The sequence below is a fragment of the Hyla sarda genome, chromosome 9 (genome assembly GCF_029499605.1).
Source record: "Hyla sarda isolate aHylSar1 chromosome 9, aHylSar1.hap1, whole genome shotgun sequence".
NCBI classification, from domain to species: Eukaryota; Metazoa; Chordata; class Amphibia; order Anura; family Hylidae; genus Hyla; species Hyla sarda.
The window spans coordinates 107,642,936-107,666,477 of record NC_079197.1 but is presented as its reverse complement, the minus strand read 5'-3'; the positions used below and the strand labels follow the sequence as shown (position 1 = coordinate 107,666,477).

At 39.1% G+C, this 23,542-nt stretch overlaps 1 protein-coding gene across 2 annotated transcripts in view; it reads left to right on the top strand.

The window, feature by feature from the left end:
• Window positions 1–23,542, top strand: part of PASD1 (PAS domain containing repressor 1) — a 175,248-nt gene that overhangs the window by 80,074 nt on the left and 71,632 nt on the right. Inside the window, exons 2-5 of one of the 2 annotated variants that reach the window (XM_056539697.1) lie at window positions 13,824–13,877; window positions 17,658–17,714; window positions 22,424–22,578; window positions 22,675–22,766. In XM_056539697.1, coding sequence (XP_056395672.1) covers window positions 17,683–17,714; window positions 22,424–22,578; window positions 22,675–22,766 — 279 coding nt within the window. In that variant the 5' untranslated portion in view covers window positions 13,824–13,877; window positions 17,658–17,682. The remainder of the gene's footprint in view (window positions 1–13,823; window positions 13,878–17,657; window positions 17,715–22,423; window positions 22,579–22,674; window positions 22,767–23,542) is intronic. The other variant, XM_056539698.1, reaches the window with a different exon arrangement.

Below are 23,542 nucleotides of genomic sequence, written 5' to 3'. Positions count from 1 at the left end.
AAAAAAATATTTTATTCACATATACAATATGTCTACTTTATGTTTGCCTCATAAAATTGATGAGTTTTTACTTTTGGAAGACACCAGAGGGCTTCAAAGTTCAGAAGCAATTTTCCAATTTTTCACAAAGGTACCAGTTCAGGTTTGAAGTGGATTTGAAGGGTCTTCATATTAGAAATACCCCACAAATGACCCCATTATAAAAACTGCACGCCCCAAAGTATTCAAAATGACATTCAGTCAGCATTTTAACCCTTTAGGTGTTTCACAGGAATAGCAGAAAAGTGAAGGAGAAAATTCACAATCTTAATAAAAGTAAAAGGAGAAAATGTATACTTATATTTGTAGCCCAATTTCTCTCGAGTAAGTACATACCTCATATGTCTATGTAAATTGTTCGGCGGGCGCAGTAGAGGGCTCAGAAGCAAAGGAGCGACAAGGGGATTTTGGAGAGTACGTTTTTCTGAAATGGTTTTTGGGGGGCATGTTGCATTTAGGAAGCCCCAATGGTGCCAGAACAGCAAAAAAAAAAAACACATGGCATACCATTTTGGAAACTAGACCCCTTAAGGAACGTAACAAGGAATTAAGTTAGCCTTAATACCCCACAGGTGTTTCACAACTTTTGCATATGTAAAAAAAATATTTTTTTTTCCACTAAAATGTGTGTTTCCCCTCAAATTTCAATTTTTTGCAAGGTTAATAGCAGAAAAGACCCCCCCAAAATTTGTAACCCCATCTCTTCTGAGTATGGCGGTACCCCATAAGTTGACCTGAAGTGCACTACGGGCGAACTACAATGCTCAGAATAGAAGGAGTAATATTTGGCTTTTTGAGAGCAAATTTTGCTCGGGGGGCATGTCGCATTTAGGAAGCCCCTGCATAATGTAGGCCTTGTACTGCTTCTGTGTCATCGCCATACTGTAAAGTGGGGTCTGATAGAGGACATCCCCGCTCCAGTAATGATGGACACTTGGTTTTTTGACCAGGCCCATATGCAGCGAGAGACCCCAAAATGTCCTCATTTCCGCTGCATCAATGGCGTACCATTCATTGGACCTGGCCAAAAACGAATCAGGGTGGTGGGCAATGAACTGCTGGGCATACAAGTTCGTTTGCTCCACCATTAAATTGACCAGGCTGTCACTGAAAAAAAACTTTAAAAAGTCCAGCATGGTCAATCCGGATTCCTGAGTCGCCAACAAACTCAGGAATCCGTGCCTGATAACCCTCTGGGGGGCTCCAGACAGGGTCACCGGAAGGGGGCTCCGGTGCACTTGTCTGTGGGGCCGGACTCCTATTATGAGCGGCATTGCCACCCGTACTAGTGTCAGCCACTGGGTCACTCTCATGGGGGGTGCGTGGCCTCGCCTGGCGGCGTCTCCGCCACCGTACGGGGGACTCATCATCACTGCTAGATGATGAGGAGGACGAGGAAGAACACAAAAAAGTCGGATCTTCCTCGTCCTCACTGGCTGATTCGGAGTCGGAGGCTAAAAAAGCGTAATCTTCCGCTGCCGAAAATGCCCGGCAGGCCATCGCCTTTTTTCTACGGTGGCGGGGGGGAGGGGGTGTGTGTGGGGGGGGGGGGAGGGCAGGGAAGTATGTAGTGTGTGGTGCTTGGTGTAACTAACAGAAAAAAAAAAAGCTGCGGCCAAAAAAAAAAAATGTGGTGGCGCACGCAGCACCCTGAACCCCTAATAGGGCCCGGGCGTCACACGGATCAGGTGACGGCAGACCCTTGGGGACCTATTAGGGGGCCGGGGGGGTTACTTTTATTTATTTTTTTTACGTTTACTTTCACTTTTGTTTTACTGTTTTACCCTACCTTTCCCTGCAACAAGCTGACCCTGATCTAGGGGCTCTTCTTTTTTCTGAGGGGGCTCCGGCACTCCGAGGGGGGGGGATCCTGTTCCTCTTCACACAGCTCTGCCCGCTGACTGAAATCAGCGAGCGCGCAGAGCTGCGTGAGGGGACCATTAACCCCTCCTCTGCTGCACTGCTATTGGCCGACAATCACCGGCCAATGGCAGCGTTGCTGGGGCGGTGACAGTATTGTCACCGTTCCCCAGCAACTGGAGGTGATTGGCGGTGTGTCATACACCGTTGATCACCTTCCTTTTCTGGGTCATCGGGTCACAAGTGACCCGAATACTCGGAATCAACGCAGATCGCGGACGTGAATTAGTCCGCGATCTGCGCCGATCGCCGACATGCCGGGGTCCCGGGACCCCAATCAGCATTTGCACGGCATGCCTACTGAACGATATCAGTAGGCATGCCGTTCCGATCTCTGCCCGGCGAGCGGCGGAGACCGGAAAATGCCAGGGCGTATGGATACGCCCTAGGTCCTTAAGGCCCAGGGTGTGAGGGTGTATCCATACGCCCTGGGTCCTGAAGAGGTTAATGTGTAATGGTGGTGATCTGACACGTGGGACCCCCAATCAGCAATATGAAGGGGCTGATTGGGGGTCCTAGGGTCCTAGGGGTTGAACCCTACAAATCATGAATAGTAAAAGCAAATAATCAATTTTACACATGATTTAATTTAAAAAAACTTAAACTCTTAAAAAATCTTTATATCTTCAGATCCTATGCATCAATAAGCATTATATGTCCTTCCACTTGCACCCTATCTCTTGACAACATACCAAATTTCTATAGGCAAGAGGTAAGAAACAGATAGAAGAAAGTATCAATGCAAGACCAGTAGTAAAGAAGTAGTACACTGAAATTCAAAATGGTGTAATATTATTAGATGCTTTTAAGACCTATTAAAAAGGTGCATTTTTTTTAAGGTATAATGGGGCAATAAAAAAATAGATGTAAAAGTCAAAATATTCTTAAATTAGTCCAAACAAGAACTGTGTGAATGTTTTTTGACAGTGAAACAGATAGGTTTATTGAAAAATGTCTTGCATTAATGTACATTTTTAAATCTCAGTTGTATTTTCAAGGCAAGATGATTCATATTACCTATATATTTTACATAGTCATAGTGCCCAAAATTTGCAACCCCAAAAGTAAAACGACAGCAAAAAAAAAAAAAAAAGACCAAGACTGAACTTATCAGCAGCAAGAGGTCTCCCTGGTCTTCAAATATCCCACTGTTAGAAATAAAGTCTGCAACTGATTTCTTTGATTTGTTATTTGTCTTCTCTCTACCTCATGTTGTGACAGCCATTATTTTTGTCACGTTGGGAGTTGTAGACAAATCCATAAGACGTACTAAAAGTTTAAAAATAGTATTGACGTGGGCATGGAAAAAGAAGACATATATACCAAGACCTAGTTTTCCTTGTTGTACAAAAGGTTGATAAATAATTTTTTTAAATACTTGCATGTTGGAATAACAGGTTCATGTGTACTGTTCTGCTCAAACTATTATTTTCAGGCTTTTTTATCTGATATTTACATCCTGTCCCCTTACAATGCTTTAGAATTGTCCCTTTTATTAAATAGTGACTATGGTCACAAAGCTGATTTTAGCCCGATAGAAATGTCACCATGGAAAAGTAATTTTCTTAAGAGCGGTATCCTTTCACCTTTCACAAAGGCAGAGGCAAAGAAAGCGGACAAAGGCCTGCTGCAATTTTCGATTTTCCTTTTTTTCTATCTTCTATTTTTCTATTTGTAAAGCAAGGACCTTGGTTAAGTTGTTATCTGCTTTAAAGTACATGTTGACATATCACACAATGGTTATAATGAGGTGTTCTGCCCTATGTGGCAAGGTTGATGTTTAGATCACAGTGTCAAGGATGGTAAACGAAAACTGTTAGTTCTGAATACCCAGCCATCTACTGTAAGTAATTGGAGATTAGGCAACATGGGGACCCACAGTGGTTGTGGCACTATATGTTTTAAGATGACCAGCCAGCCAGCCTACAATACTTGGCCAAAACTACTGTAAAAGCCTATCATTATTGCTCTCATGAATGGATGCAGAGTTATGAGTAACGTACTCACCCGGAGTTCATGATGAAGTTAGAAGCTTTATTTCATCATTCGGGGGACAGTATTGGGGAGGAAGAAGAAAGCTGGCCAGGAGCTCCGTGGACCTTAAGGGTCCGACAGTCTTGTTTCAAGGCTATACTGCTTGGTCACGTCCACAGGTGCTGCACACGGCCCCGGTAAAAATTACTTGGCAGCCGCTGCAACTCAGCTGATGCATCTTGTAGTTGCATAGCAAGATGACGCTCCTGGCTAGGCTGTCATCACGGCAATGTTATGCCTTAAAATTCATACTATTGTATGAAGTTGGCAGCCAGCAGGAAAGTAACATTTATATATGCACGATCCCGTGGAAGGAAGGGAAGGAGTGTTATAAGGATTATAGTAGAGTACAAGAGTAAAGAAAGGGGGAAAAGAGCAATAAGTAAATCAGACACATAAATAAAGCAATGTTGGACAAATGGAACAATATGACGGCTTGAGGCAATCTGGACTCATAGGAATAAGTTCTGCCAGTCTCGGAAAACCCATCCCCAGTCTAGATATTCTTAAGTGTTTGTGAAATCTTATGAACATGGGGTGAATGGATGAGCCGACATTTTATACAGTACATTATGAACTGCGATCTGTAGGTTATAAAATTTGTGATTTACAAAGGAAACATGTCTTGCTATAGAAAATATACAGGCATGGTAGATATAACTATATAAAAATACATATTGGAAAACCCTGATATTGGAAAAAAGCTGCTTTTCCAACAAGAGGGAAAGCTATAAACTCTATTGATTTAGCATGCAAGTATGAGCAGGCAATTGCATATGGTGAGAACAACACAAGCTCATTACACTGCATGGGATAGGTGGTTGGAAATTAATCATTAAAACTGAATAAACCACTAATAAATGCCTGGGTATATTACCCAAGAAAGTTAAGAAATAGACCTGTACTGTGGCTTATTTTGATATCTTATTTTATTTTATTGAACTCTGATACTTATCTTGATATTTATGTTGATTTCTACTCTTGTACTCAGCTATTTACCTATTTACCCGTTAAATTGTACCTATACAACTTGTCTTCTTCTTTTTCTTTGACATTTTAAACTTTTCTTTCTTTTTCCTTACTCTATTTCTCGATTGCCTTTTTTCTCTGTTTCAGGGCTTTATATTCCGCTTGCATAAGTATCTGAAATGGTAGATATTGACTACATTATAATGTCTTAGGGTGCGTTCACACACTATTACTAGCAGCGGGTTTCACGCTGCATGCAGGAAACCTGCTGCGAGTTACGCTACCATTGATATGAATGGATCCACAGACAGTCCACAATAGTGTCAGATTTGCGGACTGTACGCAGACCCATTTAAATCAATGGTAGCGTAACTCGCAGCCTGTTTCACGCAGCGGGAAACTCGCTGCTAGCTACTAGCATGTGAATGCACCCTTAATGTGATTTTTGTTGTTAAATATAATAAAAACTATTTAAAGAGACAAAGTGCCAAGGAGAGAGCTCTTATTTTATCACCCTAAAAATTAAGGCAATTGTAGAGCTCCCAAAGAGCCTCAAAGAGACTCCACACTATACTATTCCATATGGGAGAGAGAATGGACAATTTCAGCTTTCTCCTGGGTTTAAAAATGCGTTGTAATAAAGTAGCGCCAATACAGAAAAAATCTCTTTGTGCCCGAATTTTTATTCATTCCGCTTCCAATCTATCCACTCCTAGAAACAACTTTAGTTGGGACACAAGCATTGGCAAATCTAGAAAACATGTAAAAAAAGAAAATGGCAGCAGCACACTTGGTCAACAAAATGGAGGCTCTTAGCGCACTTTTTGATCAAAACGTGTCCCCCATCCACCACGCGGAGACGGCCTCTTATCGGATGGGTCCCTAAACACTCACCCACCTCAGGCTGGGTGACATGTTGGATCCACTAACGATCCAAACCACCTCCTGTGAAAATAGGGGAGGGGATGCACGGCTACAGAGGGAGCCACTCCCCCCAAAATTGCACAGCAAAGAAAAAAAAATGAAAATGTAGTCAGCACCTAAACCCAATACACGGGTGCACGCTGCTGTGGCAAGTACAAAACATGTAAAAAAAGAAAATGGCAGCAGCACACTTGGTCAACAAAATGGAGGCTCTTAGCGCACTTTTTGATCAAAACGTGTCCCCCATCCACCACCGTGCATCCCCTCCCCTATTTTCACAGGAGGTGGTTTGGATCGTTAGTGGATCCAACATGTCACCCAGCCTGAGGTGGGTGAGTGTTTAGGGACCCATCCGATAAGAGGCCGCCTCCGCGCGGTGGATGGGGGACACGTTTTGATCAAAAAGTGCGCTAAGAGCCTCCATTTTGTTAACCAAGTGTGCTGCTGCCATTTTCTTTTTTTACATGTTTTGTACTTGCCACAGAAGCGTGCACCCGTGTATTGGGTTTAGGTGCTGGCTACATTTTCAGTTTTTTTATTGGCAAATCTAGGGAGACATTAAAAGTCAATTAGCCAATAAGCAGTGCAGCGCTTCCAAGAGGATAACATTAATTAATTGGGCAATCTTTGTAACCCTATCCAAGTTACCTTCAGGGGGTTGGAGTAGGTGAAAAAGCAAGGAGCTCATCCTTAGTGTTGGTGGAAACTTCCAGTGTATTTTGATATAACTCGCCACCAATGCCCAATAGGCAGACGTGTTAGCACATTCCCGGACACCATGTTATAAATTTGTGAGCGGAGTCTTGCATTTGGGCAGTGTGTTACCCTATCTGGAAAATTTGAAGAGGGAAGATTATTGAAGTTGTAAAACACAGTATGGGCCAATTTGTTCACCTTTTGTAAATGATACACCTATGTACCTCCACCCATCCGGATAGAATAGAGGCAGAGATGTCCACTGCTCCCATGTCTTGAACAGTGTGCAAGAGTCAATTTTGAGAAAACAATTCTGAAAAGCGAGGCTTTTCTGGAAGTGTTACCTATATAGTCGAGTGCAGGCATGAGGAATTCGTCCCTTAGTCTGGTGGAGCAAAAATGTAGACCTGGTTGGCATACAACATATGAGAGTTAGGAAGGTTATACAATCTCAGAATCTCTGCAGGAGAAAACAATATGCACTCCTCCCTATACATGAGATACTCAACCATAGACAACCCCTTACCCCACCAAAGATACAAAACAAGTAAAAAAAAAAAAATTGCAGCATCTCAAGATTCTCTCATTTGAAAAAAAAAAAAAGAAAAAAAAAAAGCTGAATGCTTTTATTCACCCATGTGGCAGTTACAACATTTCGGCAGTGATATATATATATATATATATATATATATATATATATATATATATAAATATATATATATATATATATATATATATATATTAACTTTCTTAACCCAGCTAAGCTAGCTATTTTCTCTGTCATTTTATTTTTTGTGTGGATTTGCGCCTTAAGGGTGCGTTCACACGCTATTTGTTTTTGCGGGTTTTCCGCTGCGGATTTGAAAGGGGGCAGGCTCTTCTCGGATGTCCGTAGCAGATTTTCCACGGAGGAATGTCCTCCATGGAAAATCTGCTACGGACAGCCGAGAAGTGGCCACCCACTTTCAAATACGCAGTGGTAAACCCGCAAGAACAAATACCATGTGAACGCACCATAATGAAGGTATTTGAGCGAAAATTTGTGCCAAATCAAAAAGTCGCAAATAACGAATTCCAAACCAATGCATGATTTTAACTGAAATCACGACTAACACCGTCAATTCAGTGATAATGTTCTAAACCATTTGGCGCAACTGTTTGTTTCAAAAAGTAACATATAAAGGAAATAGCGACAAAACACAGTAAAAAAAAACTGTGTAAAAGCCTTCATACATACCCCTCAATGTTTGTAAAATTTGTAGTATTGCTTGTTGTCAAAAATGCTGCAAACCTTAGTTGAGATCCTTTCTAGGATCCTTCCTAAAATAAATCCATCATGGATTTCATGGCAATGTTTTGACAGGAAGCCATGATGCTAGTGTGAACTGTGCCTTAGGTAATGATCAGTTTCAAAGTATTCACATTGAATATATCGTTATGCTGCACACACTTTAATGAGATAGTATTTATTTTCTTACAGATTATGCTGTTTTCTTTAGGGTGTCATTATAGTTGGGTGTACACTACGTATTTACCTGAAATATTTATAATTATCCCTGACAAGTTATGTTAGTTTTGTTTTAGTATCATGATGAGTAAACCTTTGGAAATTATTTATAAGCTATGTTTTATAACTTGCTTTTGCTCGGGAATGAACAAAATGTCATAGAAAGATGGCCACCAGGGAACCTGCCAACATCAGAAATAACGCAATACATAATTAAATGACTGAATTTAGGGATTTAAGAAAATACCTAATTAAAGCAAAGTAAATTATATGAACATCTATTAATTAGAACAGGGGAGCAGCTTTTCTGAAAGAGGGAAAAAGGTCTCTTTAATTACTTCTTATGACAGTTCTTATGAGCTGCATGTAAATATTGTGATTTTTAGATTCATCTAGGTCACAGATCATTTTGATGTAGTTGTTTTGTACTTTATTGCTGCTGCATGAGACATCTGTACTCCAGGTATGAATGGGCTCTAAGTGAAGTGCTCATCGTGTAATTAATAATTATGGCTTTGCCTAAAAGACTTAGTCCTTGATGTATTTTTTGTTATTTAACTGAGAATTGAGTTTATATTTTCACACATCCTTAAAGCAAATCACACACGGTTCTCTCAGGTCTGTACATTACAATCTGTTATTAATGCAGCTGAACTAGCAAGTACAACTAGAAATGTAACTCTTGAACCCCAAAGCAAAACCTTTCACACACAACCCCTCAACCACCTACCATGTACCATTTAAAAACCTGCTATCTTCTAATTTGAAAGGGTTATGCCAAATGTTTAAAGGGGTATTCCGGGCAAAAACATCTTATCCCCTATCCAAAGGATAGGGGATAAGATGTCTGATCGTGGGGGGCCCGCTGCTGAGACCCCCTGCGATCTCCGTGCAGCACCCGCATTCAATGCAGGGTTGCGTCTCTAGTTTCGGAAACCTCTGGGTTTCCGGGACTGGAGACGTGACATCACGCCACGCCCCCTCTATTCATGTCTATGGGAGGGGGCGTGATGGCTATCACGCCCCCTCCCATAGACATGAATGGAGGGGGCGTTGCATTACGTCCCGTCTCCAGTCCCGGAAACCCGTAGGTTTCCGAAACTAGAGACGCAGCTCCGTATAGAATGTGGGTGCTGCAGGGAGATCACGGGGGGTCCCAGCAGCCCCGCGATCAGACATATTATCCCCTAATTATCCCCTAAGATGTTTTTGTCCCGAATACCCCTTTAACTTGTTTATAAAGGTCCATAAAAAATTGCTTGGCCCCCACTTTGTAAAATTAAACTTTTTTATAAACTGTTTATCTTACATAATTTGACAGAATATGTCTCTCCAACACAAAAAACTCGATTCTACTCCCTAAATTTCCTGCAAGATTCCTGAATTTCCTGCTAAATTTCCTGTCAATTGTTGGTGATATTCCTTTATGATTTAAAGGGGTAATCCGGTGGAAAACATTTTTTTTTCAACTGATGCCAGAAAGTTCAACAGATTTCTAAATTATTTCTATTTAAAAATCTTAATCCTTCCAGTACTTATCAGCTGCTGTATGCTACAGAGGAAGTTGTTTAATTATTTTCTGTCTGACTACAGTGATCTCTGCTGGAACCTCTGTGAACAGTTCTTGACATGGACAGAGGTGTCAGCAGAGAGCACTGTGGTCAGACAGAAAAGAAATTAAAAAAGAAAAAAGAGTTTTGCTGGTTTTATTTTATTTAAAATGGGGGCAAACAGTGTAGATATTTCATTTAAGCACTGAAAATACCACTGTGTATATTATCCGCAGACAGTTGAGTGTTCTATATTTGTTTTATTTTCCCGTCATAGATATTGGCCCTGATTTACTAAGAGTGGAGTGTAGTTTTCTTTCTGTGTTTTTTCCCCAACAGGTATTTTTCCATGGTATTTACTAATTTTCCCTATGTTTTGCACTTTTCCCCACGTTTTGCTTTTTTACAACTGCTCTGAGCTGTTGGGCTTTCAAGAGCTACAATCTAGCACATTTTATGTGGGGGTTGGGATTTTTCTAAACTATTGGGGGTATACCCCCTTCTAAATGACCTCACCCGCTTTTCCAGACAGCCACACCGCTTTTTCAGGTCTTCTGAGTAAAGTGAAGAGTCTTTATGTTTTTTTTGGTTTTTTTTTACAAAACTTTTTTGAGCAAAACCAAAAACCCAACAAAATCTACCAAAAAGCCTTAGTAAATGAGGCCCATTCTATTTAAATTTGTATCTGGTAAACTGGATTTTTCAAACTTAAAGGGGTACTCCAGAAAGTTAAGCAGATTTGTAAATAATTTGTAAAAAAAATAAAATAAAATCTTAATCCTACAAGTACTTATCAGATGCTGAAGTTGAGTTGTTCTTTTCTGTCTGACAACAGTGCTCTCTGATGACACCTCTGTATGACTCAGAAACTGTCCAGAGCAGGCGAGGTTTGTTATGGGGATTTGATCCTACTCTGGACAGCTCCTGAGACTGACAGAGGTGTCAGCAGAGAGCACTGTGGTCAGACAGAAAAGAACAACTCAACTTCAGCAGCTGAGAAGTACTGGTAGGATTAAGATTTTTTAATAGAAGTAATTTACAAATCTGTTTAACTTTCTGGAGCCAATTGATATGAAAAAAAAAAGGTTTTTCACTGGAGTACACCTTTAATTGTAATATGATATTTATGAAGCAAACAGCTTTTTGCAGACAAATGAACATAATTTTGTGTTTAGCATTTAGTTAATGTATCTAATGGTAAATTTCTATTAACATTAAAAAAGCAAAAAAAAAAAAAAAAAACATTACTATTTATCAAAGTCCCAACGGGAGTTGAAGGGCAAGGAAACAGTGTTTCTTATTAGGCTTGGTTAACACCATGTTTTGTTAATACGGGGACCGGATCTGGCCCGCATCTGATTCATTTGAATGAGCCGACCGGAGTCAGATAGTGACTCCGGACTGCTCATTTTTGCCCCATATCTGGTTTTGTAACCGGACCGCGGTATATCATGGTTTAAGGTCCGGTAACAAAACCGGATACTGGGCAAAAATGAGCCCACCCGTAGTCACTATCTGACTTCAGTTGTCTCATTTAAATGAATGAGATGTGCCCGGTATTCAATCCCCCCCAGCCGGATTTGGTCCTTATATAAACAAAATGTGGTGTGAACTCAGCCTTATATGTCAAGGAAAGTGTAAGCCTGCATCTAGAGCATCAGAGCACCAATAACACTGATCAATGCTGAGCCAAAGCTCAGATTGAACAGTGTATGCAATCGCAAGATTGCATGTTGTAGCCCCTTATGGGGACAAAAAAAAAAAAGAGTTAATAAAAGTGGTACCACCGTGTGCATAAATTACTGAACTATTAAATATAAGGTTAGTTAAACCGCACAGTCAATGGCGTACATGAAACAAAAATACCAAAGTCCAAAAGTCACTTCAAATACCATAAAAATTTATAAAAAGCGATAAATAAGTCCCATCAAAACCGATAAAAACTACAGATCACAGCACAAAAAATGAGCTTTCAAATAGCCCCGTTTGCAGAAAAATAAAAAAGGAAAAGTAGTAAACTAAAATAAAACTTACATAAATTGGGTGTCCTTGTAACCGTATGGACCTACAGAACAAAGATAAAGTGTAATGTTTTTACCGAAAAATGCACTGCGTAGAATAGGAAGCTGCCAAGAGTTACAAAATGGCTTTTTTTTTTCAATTTCACCCCTTAAATATTTTTTTTCTGGTTTTGCCGTAGACTTTGTTATAAAATGATCATTGTCATTACAAAGTACAATTGCTGATGCAAAAAACAAGCCCTTATATGGGTCTGTAGGTGCAAAATTGAAAGTGTTATGATTTTTAGCAGGGGAGGAGGAAGAAACAAAAATTGAGCTGGTCCTTTGGGCCAAAATGGGCTTGGTCCTTAAGGAGTTAAAAAATTGCAGAAAAAGTGGCAAAGGGGACATCCTACAAAGTGGAGTACTGAAGTAACAAATGTATACAGCACCATACTTAACATGCCTTGCACAATTTAATACATTTGGTGCACGTACCAAAGCAATAAAATGTGTAAAAAAAAAAAGTTCACCTACACCACCCTTGATAAATCCCCCCAATACTAACAGTTCCAGTATCCACTACCTTTGATGGCTGAAACTATGATTTGGATATTTTTTGTGGATACTATACTTGTGTGAACAGAGACTAATGTATTCAGTATTCAATTTGAAACCATAAAAATAAATTATGGCCTATATTTATTAATCAGTCTGAAACTCTAATTGTCTGGATTTTCCCATAACAACCAATCACAGCTCAACTTTCACTTTACAAGAGCTTGTTAGGATTCAAAAGCTGAGCTGTGATTGGTTGCTGTGGGAAAAAACTGACAATTAGGGTTTCAGGCTGATTGATAAATCTCCCCCAATGAGTGTTAGGTTTAATTGGCTTAATTAATGGATAATTGAAAACAAATTATTTAAAATTATTTTCTGGGCTTGTCTTTTAGAATACAGGCAATAACAGTAACCTCCAGTACCTTTTTCATCCTTTCCTCCTTTCTGCCATAGGGAGCTACAAGTTCTTATTTAGATTAATTAATGGATAATGGGAGGTGTTGATGATTGATGGGAGGTGTCAGTGGTCTATTTTTGTTTGTTTTTCCCTCTATACTTACAGGTTTTTTTTCTAATCATCTCTAATGAGATTATTTGAGACTGATTTTGTATTCATTTGGATAGTTTACCCAGTATTGGTTATATAAGAAACATGTGAATATATGGGTGAATTTGATGTGTGGCCATGTTGAAAAGCTTGTACAATATTCATCTCTGATAAACATAGCGGTCAGTACTACACTATTGAAAACCATCCATATGGGATTGACAAGGGTTAACCAGCATCTTAGCAGCAAATACCTGATCCTGACTAGCAGATCTTTGCATACAGTGGGGGTGCTTTCTCCCAAGATACTCAAAGTACTCACCAATCACAGTCTAAAATAAAGGAATCATGGACAGCACTCACCACCATAACCATAAAAAGTACCAATCACAGTCCATAATAGAGGAATCTATTATGGCAGCACTTACCACTCTTGTGCAGATATGACTTTCTTTTATTTTAGTGCAAATAGAGATACAGCTGTATCATGGTGAACACAGATATAAAACCTCAGTGCCGTCTGTTCTATGTCTGTGTCTACCACGATACAGCTGTATCTCTGTTTGCACCAAAATAAAATAAAAAGTCTTATTTGCACAAGAGTGGTAAGTGCTGCCATAATAGATTACTCTATTATAGACTGTGATTGGTGCTTATTATGCTTATTCACTTTGGGCTTGTACAAAAGGACAAAGAATGTAGCCTTGAGTATTACATGTTAAGAATGATAGAGTGAATTTTATTTTTAATTCTATGAGGATACATTGTACAATCACTATGGGGGAGATTTATCAAAACCTGTTCAGAGGAAAAGTTGCCCATAGCAACCAATCAGATAACTTCTTTCATTTATAAAGAGACCTCTGAAAAAAGAAAGAAGCAATCCAATTGGTTGCTATGGGCAACTGGGCAATTTTTCTTCTTGACAGATTTCGATAAATCTCCCCATATATATATATATATATATATATATATATATATATATATATATATATATAGGGGGAGATTTATATAAAAAAAAATAATAATAAAATTAATTAAATATAATGAAATTAATATAATTTATTTTTCAACAGTGTACAAGAAAAAGCAGAATACACTGTGTCAAGTCTCACAAAGAACACTGATGTGTAAGTAGTACTTGTTAAAATCCTAAAAACCCATGCACCAGAGTCTAAGAGCCAATATGTCAATGAAGAGACTATCAGAAACTATATTCTAAGTGGTTTATCACAATTGCTTTAGTATAGTAGTTGGTGCATTAAATCAATAACTTTGCTCAGAATATAGCAAGGTTCGTAACGGGGCTATCTAGGATTAGAAAAACATAGCTGCTTTCTTCCATAAACAGTACTACTCTTGTCCTCAGTTTGAGTGTGGTATTACAGATTATTTTCAAGTGAATGAAACCGAATTGTGATACCACACACAACCTGAGGACATGAGGGGCGCTGTTTCTGGAAGAAAGCAATTCTGTTTCTCTAATGCTGGAAAACCCTGTTAAGTCCTAACTGTGTCCTCAGCAACTACAAACACACTTAAGTGTTCATTATTCAATGCAGTTAAAGGGGTATTCCAGGCAAAACCTTTTTTTATATATATCAACTGGCTCCAGAAAGTTAAACAGATTTGTAAATTACTTCTATTAAAAAATCTTAATCCTTCCAATAGTTATTAGCTTCTGAGGTTTTCTGTCTAACTGCTCAATGATGATGTCACGTCACATGAGTCATCAGAGAGCAGTTAGACAGAAAACAACAACTCAAATTCAGAAGCTAATAACTATTGGAAGGATTAAGATTTTTTAATAGAAGTAATTTACAAATCTGTTTAACTTTCTGGATCCAGTTGATATATAAAAAAAAGTTTTGGCCTGGAATACGCCTTTAATGTATTGTTATGTGCAAAAAAAAAAACTTTTTCCATACTGTTTATTAAAAGAAAAAATAACAAATTTCTGTGCAGTTTGGTGTGGGTGCTGTGCTTTCTCTCTTGTATACAGCCTATATGATTCAACCTACATGCGTTCCACTCTCTCCAGCCTGTGTGAACTGTCCTCCAATGATTCCCTCCCTTCTGTCCATACTTTAAAGGGGTTCTCCACCATAAGGTGATTTTAGTACATACCTGGCAGACAGTAATGGGCATGCTTAGGAAGGATCTTGTCTTGGGGCTAAATGGCTATGTTGTGAGATTACCGTAATGCTGTTACTAGCTTTTTGTGACCTGGTATTTCCTTTTTGAATTTTTTTCTTTGCCTACAAATCCCATAAATCCATTTTCCTCCCTCCTATACATCAGCCACCCCACCCATTGAAACATAAAGGAGCTGCATCCATTCAAAAGACCTGTGTTTTTCAATCAGGGTGCCTACAGCTGTTGCATTAGTTGCAGATTGCGATTGAAAACTGTCACACACAGGTACAGACAATATAGTATGAACTACACTAACTTTACAGCCCCTGTAGCATAGTCAAATAAAAAAAAATCCTGGAATACCCCTTTAAAGCTGGTGTGTATCCCCATCCCCCTCTCTGCTGCTATCTCTAACCCTGAAAGAGCAGAAGGTCTGTCTGATGAATTTATCACAGCTGAATGGTAGGAAAATATTAATGAATTTAAAGGAGATATGTAGTGCTCTGAAGTTTTAGGGGATAAGTTTTAGATTGCGGGGGTCCGAGCGCTGGGCCCCCCCACAATTTCCTGTACGGGGCCACAGCAATGTACAGGAAAGGGGGCGTTCCATCCCCGCATGAGACAGCAATTGGCAGGCCGCTCCATGAATCCCAAAGAGATACATGGAGGGGCGTCCCGGCTGCCACGTCATACGGGGACGGAATGCCCCCTTTCCTGTACATTGCCGCAGCCCCGTACAGGAGATTGCGGACACCCCCCCCGCAATCTAGAACGGATCCCCTAGGGGATAAAGTTCAGAGCACTACAGATCTCTTTTAAGTTGCTTAATTTTGCATTCATGAACCAAATAAACAATGAAAATGGTCCAAATGTTTTCATAGCCTTTATTGTTCATATTTATCAGGAGTACAACTTCCATTATCACTATTTATATTCCACCTTACACAAATTCCCTTTAAGGAGGAAAAAAAAACACTGTTTTAAGAATATTCTGTGAACTAGACATGTATAAAGCTCTGCTAAGGCCAACTATCTGCTTTCCCAAAAGGTTTTATAGTAACTAAATAAACCGAATCATCATTCCATAATCCTTCCACATTCACATTCCATAGGTTCTACTAAACATAAATATAATCTCCTAACAATTCCCAAAATACATTTTACATTTAGGGGATACTAATGACTTGTTAATAAAGATAAGAGGAATGGGGGGTGCTATACTCATGTGAAATATCCCTTCACTCCTTCCATCTACCCTTTAGTGAGGAAAATTCTCTGTTGGTTCTTTTGTTTGTGGCCCCTAAAACAACCCCCTACCATTAGGAAGCTTTCATATTTAAGATACCTATTCTATTTTTAAAAAGGAAAGTCTGTATTGGAGGCTTAGTTTGTGAATTGCCAATATCAATTGTAAATGCAATATGCCCTCAAGTTACAATACTGTATTCATTGGTTCTGGGATTACCACTGTAAGTTAGAAACCAAACACCTATGGAAAAGTATACATTTTTTGTAACCCTAAAACATCAAAAAAGTTGAAGAAAAATGACTTACGGTAATTACTAATACAGATACAAATTCATACATATGAAAGTCAGCATTAACTGCTACCCCCTACAAATCAGTGTATACATGGACATCAAGTGCTTCTTTCTGGTCCTGTACAGTAGACACATTGTATCAAAAAAATAAAATGGAGCTGCCCTTACTTGGTGTCCAAAGAGTGAAGAGTTGATTTAAAAAAAAAAAAAAATATATATATATATATATATATATATATATATATATATATATAATAATAATAATAATAATAATAATTCAGTCCCTTTTAAATAACGAAAATTCTGCCAGAAAAACCCTTTAAGAATGAGTGAGGCAAAGAAATGTTATCTGATGACCGGTCTGATGAGTCCGGCTCTGGGATTTATTACAGGCTGTACCTTAGGATCAGTACATGAGTAGAGGTGGACATTCCATATGTGCATACTATGTCGCTGCACAGGATCAAGTAGATAAGGGGGCCCACTGCAATATTAAAAGCAACGTAAGGGCGTTATCTAATACATTTCATGGCTTACAGTTACTTGTGGTGTGTGGGAGAAACAAAAGGGGATGCTCTGGTATGAGTTATTACAGACAGAGGCATAAGTTAAGGATATTGGGCCCCAATGCAAAATCTGTAACAGGGGCCCCAGCTGTGATACTTCATTTATACTACTGGTCTGTTAATATAGAAAAGAGAGACCAAATGGGCCCCATGTGACTCATTTGCCCAGTTGCAAACATGCCCTCTGTGCCCCGTATAGTTACACCCCTGAATGAAGACCAAGGGGCCCTTATTCTTGTTCATCAAATTGTACTGCAAAAGTCAAAAAAGTTTTGGAAATTTGTTTGTTCATAAAGTCTCACCCTCCTATATCTGTAGCACAGAATGTCAGCACAAATGCTGGGAGACAAAGGTAATGCACTACTTAAATGACTTTAGGATCAACATATAAAGAGTCCCAGGTGGAAATGTATCTGTATCCAGCTCCAAGTCCCTTTAGTGTAGTAGAGATTGTGGGTCACGTAACATGACAGTTCTTCTGCAGGAGCAGATGTTTTGATGATACCCTATTACTCAGCAGCGATTAGGAAGAGACTGTCTGCAGGGAATAGACACAGCTGTGTCAGTAAACTCAATGTTTATTTACACATTATATAGATTTTTTGTTTTAGGTCTTAAACTCAATTTTCAGTAATTGCATTTACCGGTGTTTTATTTTCTCCTCTAGAATCCTGTGTTGTCTAAACGAGCTGATGGATGAAGATGAGAAAGATAGAGCGAAGAGGTTTGTGGGGCAATATGTTTTTTTATTTGGTGGATTTTTATATTACTTTATTGCATTTATATTTATAAATCTGTAATATAGCATTTTTAACAAATAGGTCACAAATTGCATGTAATCAACAGAGAAAATTTAGTAACTTTATACATTACCTCTACTATTTACTAAGGGTATGTTTATACTACTTGTGGTGGATTGTTTGAAATATGCATATATATATATATATATATATATATATATATATATGACTTAGGTGTATGGCTATAGAATTATATATGTAGCATGCAAAGACTGTATGCGGTGCAGTATACTTTTATACTGTAAAGCACACAAAGATACAAAGAGAGGTTCTAAATAACTTGTAGTTTCCTGGCCCCAGAGCAAATTTTGGAACAGGACCCCACATGTAGTATGTGGCAATTAGAATATTAATCTTAATATTAATAAACCACTTCCTTAGCACTCCATATAGCTACACCTCTAAATTTCTCTCACTGTAGAGGACCTGTGTATTACTCAGACAGCCAACAGATATAATAGATATTTAATGCTATTAATCCAATTGATATATAATGCTTAAAGGGGTATTCCGGCTTTAGACATTTTATCCACTATTCAAAGGTTAGGGGATAAGATGTCTGATCATGGGGGCCTGCCGCTAGGACCCCCCGCAATCTCCCTGCAGCACCCGCATTTTGTGCGGAGCTGCGTCTCCAGACTCGGAAACCAAAAGTTTTTCTGAACTTGAGACTTGACGTAACACCACGCCCCCCTTGTGATGTCATGTCACGCCCCCTCCCTTCATGTCTATGGGAGGGGCATAATGCGGCGAGTCCCCCACGATCAGACATCTTATCTCCTATCCTTTGGATAGGGGATAAAATGTCTAAAGTCGGAATGCCCCTTTAAAGGGAAATGACAATTTCTAGGTAATGGGGTTGTACCAATAAATATACCACCAATCGCTCATCACCACTGTTTTGATGGTGCCATCCTATATGCTAGGAATTTCCTGTTCCTAATAGTGACACAAAGGAAATGCTGGTTCAGCCAATCAGTGTCTAAGGGATGTCACCTTTGCTGCCAGTGATTGGCTGGGTGAGATTTCTTGTGTGTTGAGACATCAAAGCAGGGAGTAGCAGGAACCCGTGCACTGTTAAAACAGCATTGGTAAAGGAACTGGCAGAAGAGTATCCCTCATTTTCATTTTTAATGCACCCCAGTCCCTTTTAAAACTTATTTTTTCCCCCCATACAACCACTTTAAGGAACTCCAAAGTCTTTCCCTTAACCAAAATGACCACTACTGGGCACTGACAGATAACATTTAACTGCCAAGTAATTTTGTATAACGTTACAGAGTTCTTTTAAGTATATCACATAAGTAATTGCATTTTTGAGGGTACAAGACAAAGTTCCATTGATTATTGGAGTCTAAAAACATTGGAAATCTGGTACAAGTGGTACAACTTTAACAGTTAACCTATTATTTATTTACAAAATACTTGTCTAAACATGTCCTAACATTTTCATAAAGTAGCTTCCTGAGTATTCTTTAAATATTTTGAATAATCATTTAAAATACCAATATGGTGAACTCACTGTCATTATAGAGTCATTGAGGCTTCTATCATTCATAAGCTCAGAGTCATTTGTAATGATATCATTCTTAATGAAATATCAGATTGCCTTGATAAAACACAGACCTGTAAAACACCAAGTAGGATATGGTTGATTTTTGAATCCCGTAATGTATTTAAAGTATACATACACAACCCTATCTAATAAACCATGTCATTTATATTACATATTTAGGGGATTGGTCATACTCACCTACCCGGTTCCCCACAGCTGCTGTTTTAATGGCTCCTTTTCTTGCTTGTCACCACTAGTTTCAGTGATGCGTTGTCCCCACAGAGACTGGCCACAGCAGAGATGACGTGTCTCTGGAACAAGGAACCTGGCTAAAACATTTTGAATGTCCTTGTTTCTGCCCGGTTTTGAACCGGGGAACTTTTAGTATGTGAGGCCAGTGTGAACCTAGCCAGGTTTCTGTAGTGGTTATCAAGTTCGCCTCACACGCAAAAGGTCTCCGGTTTGAAACTGGGCAGAAACAAGGACATTATGGACCAGGAAGTAGCAGTGAGGACTGTAGTGTAATGGTTATCATGGTCGCCTCACATGCTAAAGGTCCTCACTCAGTTTGAAAACGGGCACAAACAAGGACATTCTGGAACAAGGAAGTAGCAGTGAGGACTGGGTACTGGAAATCATTGGAACGACCGTGGTGGGGAATAAGGCTGATTAGTTTGACTTCTTTTATATGTTTAACATACCCCTAGCCATATAGAAAAGATTTTCTGTCATTAGACAATCCCTTTAAGGAAGATGAATATGTTATATATATACAATATATAGGAAAGAATATTCCCAGCTTAGGTAAACCTTAAAGGGTACCTCTCATCAAAAAAACTTTTGATATATTATAGATTAATGTATGCAGAATAACTTTACAATTGCATGTTATTAAAAAATATGCTTCTTTCTATTTAATTTTCCACTTTGAAGAAATTACCACTAGGGGTCTCCCTACCAGTCCTGGCAGCAAGCATTTCAGACTCACGCCGGAGTCCTAAACACTACGAGCTGCCAGTCTGCTTTGTTCACAAAGGAGAACACTCAGAGCTGCCAGCCTGCTTTGTTCACAGCCTGTTGGGATGTGAACAAAGCAGGCTGGCAGCTCTGAGTGTTTAGGACTCCAGCATGAGTCAGAAATGCTTGCTGACAGGACTGATCGGGAAAAATACAATAGAAAGAAGCATATTTTTCATTAACATGCTATTGGAAAGTTATTCAACATTCATTAATCTAAAATATATCAAAAGTTTATTTGATGAGAGGTACCCTTTAAGGGTCTATTTACACGTACAGTATTCTGTGCAGATTTGATGCGCAGGATTTTCTGCTGCAGATTTCAATGTAAATTGAACACAGCTTGAAATCCTGCGCATCAAATCTGCGCAGAATACTGTACGTGTGAATAGACCCTAAATATGTAATTTAATTTAGGCAAATCAACTATATCTAACATGCTGTTTCCAAACCCTGTATAAATGCTTCAGCTCTGAACAGAGATCAGAATAATTATAAGAAGGACGGATTCCCATTGGCTGCTCCTGGACCAAACCTTTACAGAGGTCTTCAGTTTGTTTATAGATTCCATGCTACAGACTGTCCTAAAACAGACTATAGCCTTCACTGTTCATAGAGAGTTCAATTATGTTTTCTTAGAGACTGCCTTACAGTTCCAGTACAGAAAGTGCATGCAATAAATACATGCGGCAATGCAGTTTTGGGCAATGTAACAGTAGAAGTATTTAATTTATATTCCTTTTTTATCATATTTTACTGCCTTAGAGTTTCTTCTATCCAAACCTACTCTGTTTTAGGCCAACAAGTAGACATTCTGGAATATTACAGTATTCTTGCTTTGGTCACACCATGTTTTACAAGTGACTATGTATGTCATCCAGTGGTTATGTACTTTGGCTGTTTTGTGCTTTATACAGTCATTGTAATTTTGATTAAAAAAAGGAATTGTGGAAATTCTGATGACTAATGCTGGAGCTCTGTAGGCCTTTACAAAGTCATTAAATGCAGCTCCCACAAAGCAAAACCCGCTGGCTGCAATCATAGGCACTTACTGAAATCCACATGACTCAGATTGAAATCCCTATTTTCAGATCACATTTTTCTGCGATATGAGGGGTGATTAAAAAGGAGATCTGCAGGCAATACCTTACATTGCTTCCAAAATCACCTAAGAAAAACCTAGGTCTTTGAGTCAAACAAACAGGTCACAGGGAAGGAGTGAACTGTTTTTAACTTTTGGATTGTGGCAGTTCTGTATTTCAATTTTGTTATTTATTTTATTTGTCGTATGACATGGTAATTTTCTCTGCAAATCATACCATGAGGAACATTGCATTATGGGACTCAATTTAAAAGCTATCCTTGTTTTTCACTGACGGCCACATGTGGTAGTATTTTTTGTTTTTCCACACAGAATTTCATGAACAGGGACTCCTGGTTATATACAGACTCCTTGTTCTTGTACATTAGGTAGCAGTATGCCTGCAGTACTATATGTATCGCTGCTCATCTAACATTTTTCAGGACCAGTACAAGATCACCTGGCCCTGCAAATATACACGTACTGCAGTAAGCAGTACTTCCTACAGTATTGCATGCATCATCACTTACTTTACAGTGGCTGGACCGGATGATCTTACTCTGCTGGACATTGTAATGTACACTTAGTAAGCAGTGATGCATACACTGTGCATCCTGGGTCACTAAAATAAAGGAGTAGGGGGTCCAGGGATAAACAGAAGTCCCTGTCCTGAACTCAGCAGAAAATCTGCATCAAAGCCTGAACATTTAGAAATGCAGATTCTGTAGAGCTTCTGATGTTGACCATTCATAACGTTCAGCATGTGTCACGGCAGATAGAGCCTCAGTACATACAGCTGATTAAGGGGCACAACAAAATTGTGCTGGGATGGAAAGTCAGAAGTGTCAGATAAGTTGGGACTGAAAGTTATGGTCATAGCCTTTTACTAGCTATACAGTCTAGTGTTCTACCTTGATGCCTAATGGTGCTATGGTGTTTGACTGCCTAAAAAGATATTTTCATTGCAATGTTCATTCCAGGGCTTCACGGAATAAATCTGAGAAGAAGAGAAGAGACCAATTTAATGTCCTCATCAAGGAGCTGTGTACAATGCTGCATGGTCATGGACACCCCCTCAAGATGGACAAGTCCACCATTCTCCAAAGAACTATAGATTTCTTAGAGAAACAGAAAGGTATCCCATATGGCTGGGGTATTATATGGGGGATGGGATTGTACTTAGTAAATATCATATGAATTTGTGTGAATAATGGCTTTGTCTCTGTCTTAGAAATCACAGCACAGACAGAGGCCTGTGAAATCAGGCAGGACTGGAAACCTTCCTTTCTTAGTAATGAAGAGTTTACCCAGTTGATGTTAGAGGTAAGACTTTTTAAGAATTTATAAAGCTTATTATATCATTACACACTGAGGAACTTTCATAAGTAGGGCTGATTTGCTAAAGCAATTGGTGCCCATGACTGGTCTTCAGGAAGTTACAACTTAGGGCTCATTCACACCACATTTTGGGGATAAGGAAGCCAGATCTGGAGGAAGAATTTAAAAACTGTGTGCTGCTGGATACCCACTGGACCCCCCCTGCCCCCCTTCCCCATTCATTTGAATGAGCCAGATGGAGTCAGATAATGACTCCGTTCAGCCTTTGTGTGTATTGGAACTAAACCAAAAAAGGGAGGGAAAAAAAAGCAAATTGGACATAATGTCACACCAAACTCCAAAAATGGTCTGGAGAAAATTATTGGCACCCTTTCAAAGTTTTGGATAAATAAGATTGTTTCAAACATGTGATGCTCTTTTAAACTCACCTGGGGCAAATAACAGGTGTGGGCAATATAAAAATCACACCTGAAAGAAGATAAAAGGAGAGAAGATCACTTAGTCTATGCATTGTGTGTCTGTGTGTGCCACACTAAGCATGGACAACAGAAAGAGGAGAAGAGAACTGTCTTGAGAACCAAAATTGTGGAAAAATATCAACAATCTCAAGGTTACAAGTCCATCTCCAGAGATCTAGATTTGCCTTTGTCCACAGTGTGCAACATTATCAAGAAGTTTGCAACCCATGGCACTGTAGCTAATCTCCCTGGGCATGAGCAGAAGAGAAAAATTGATGAAAGAGTTCAACACAGGATAATCCG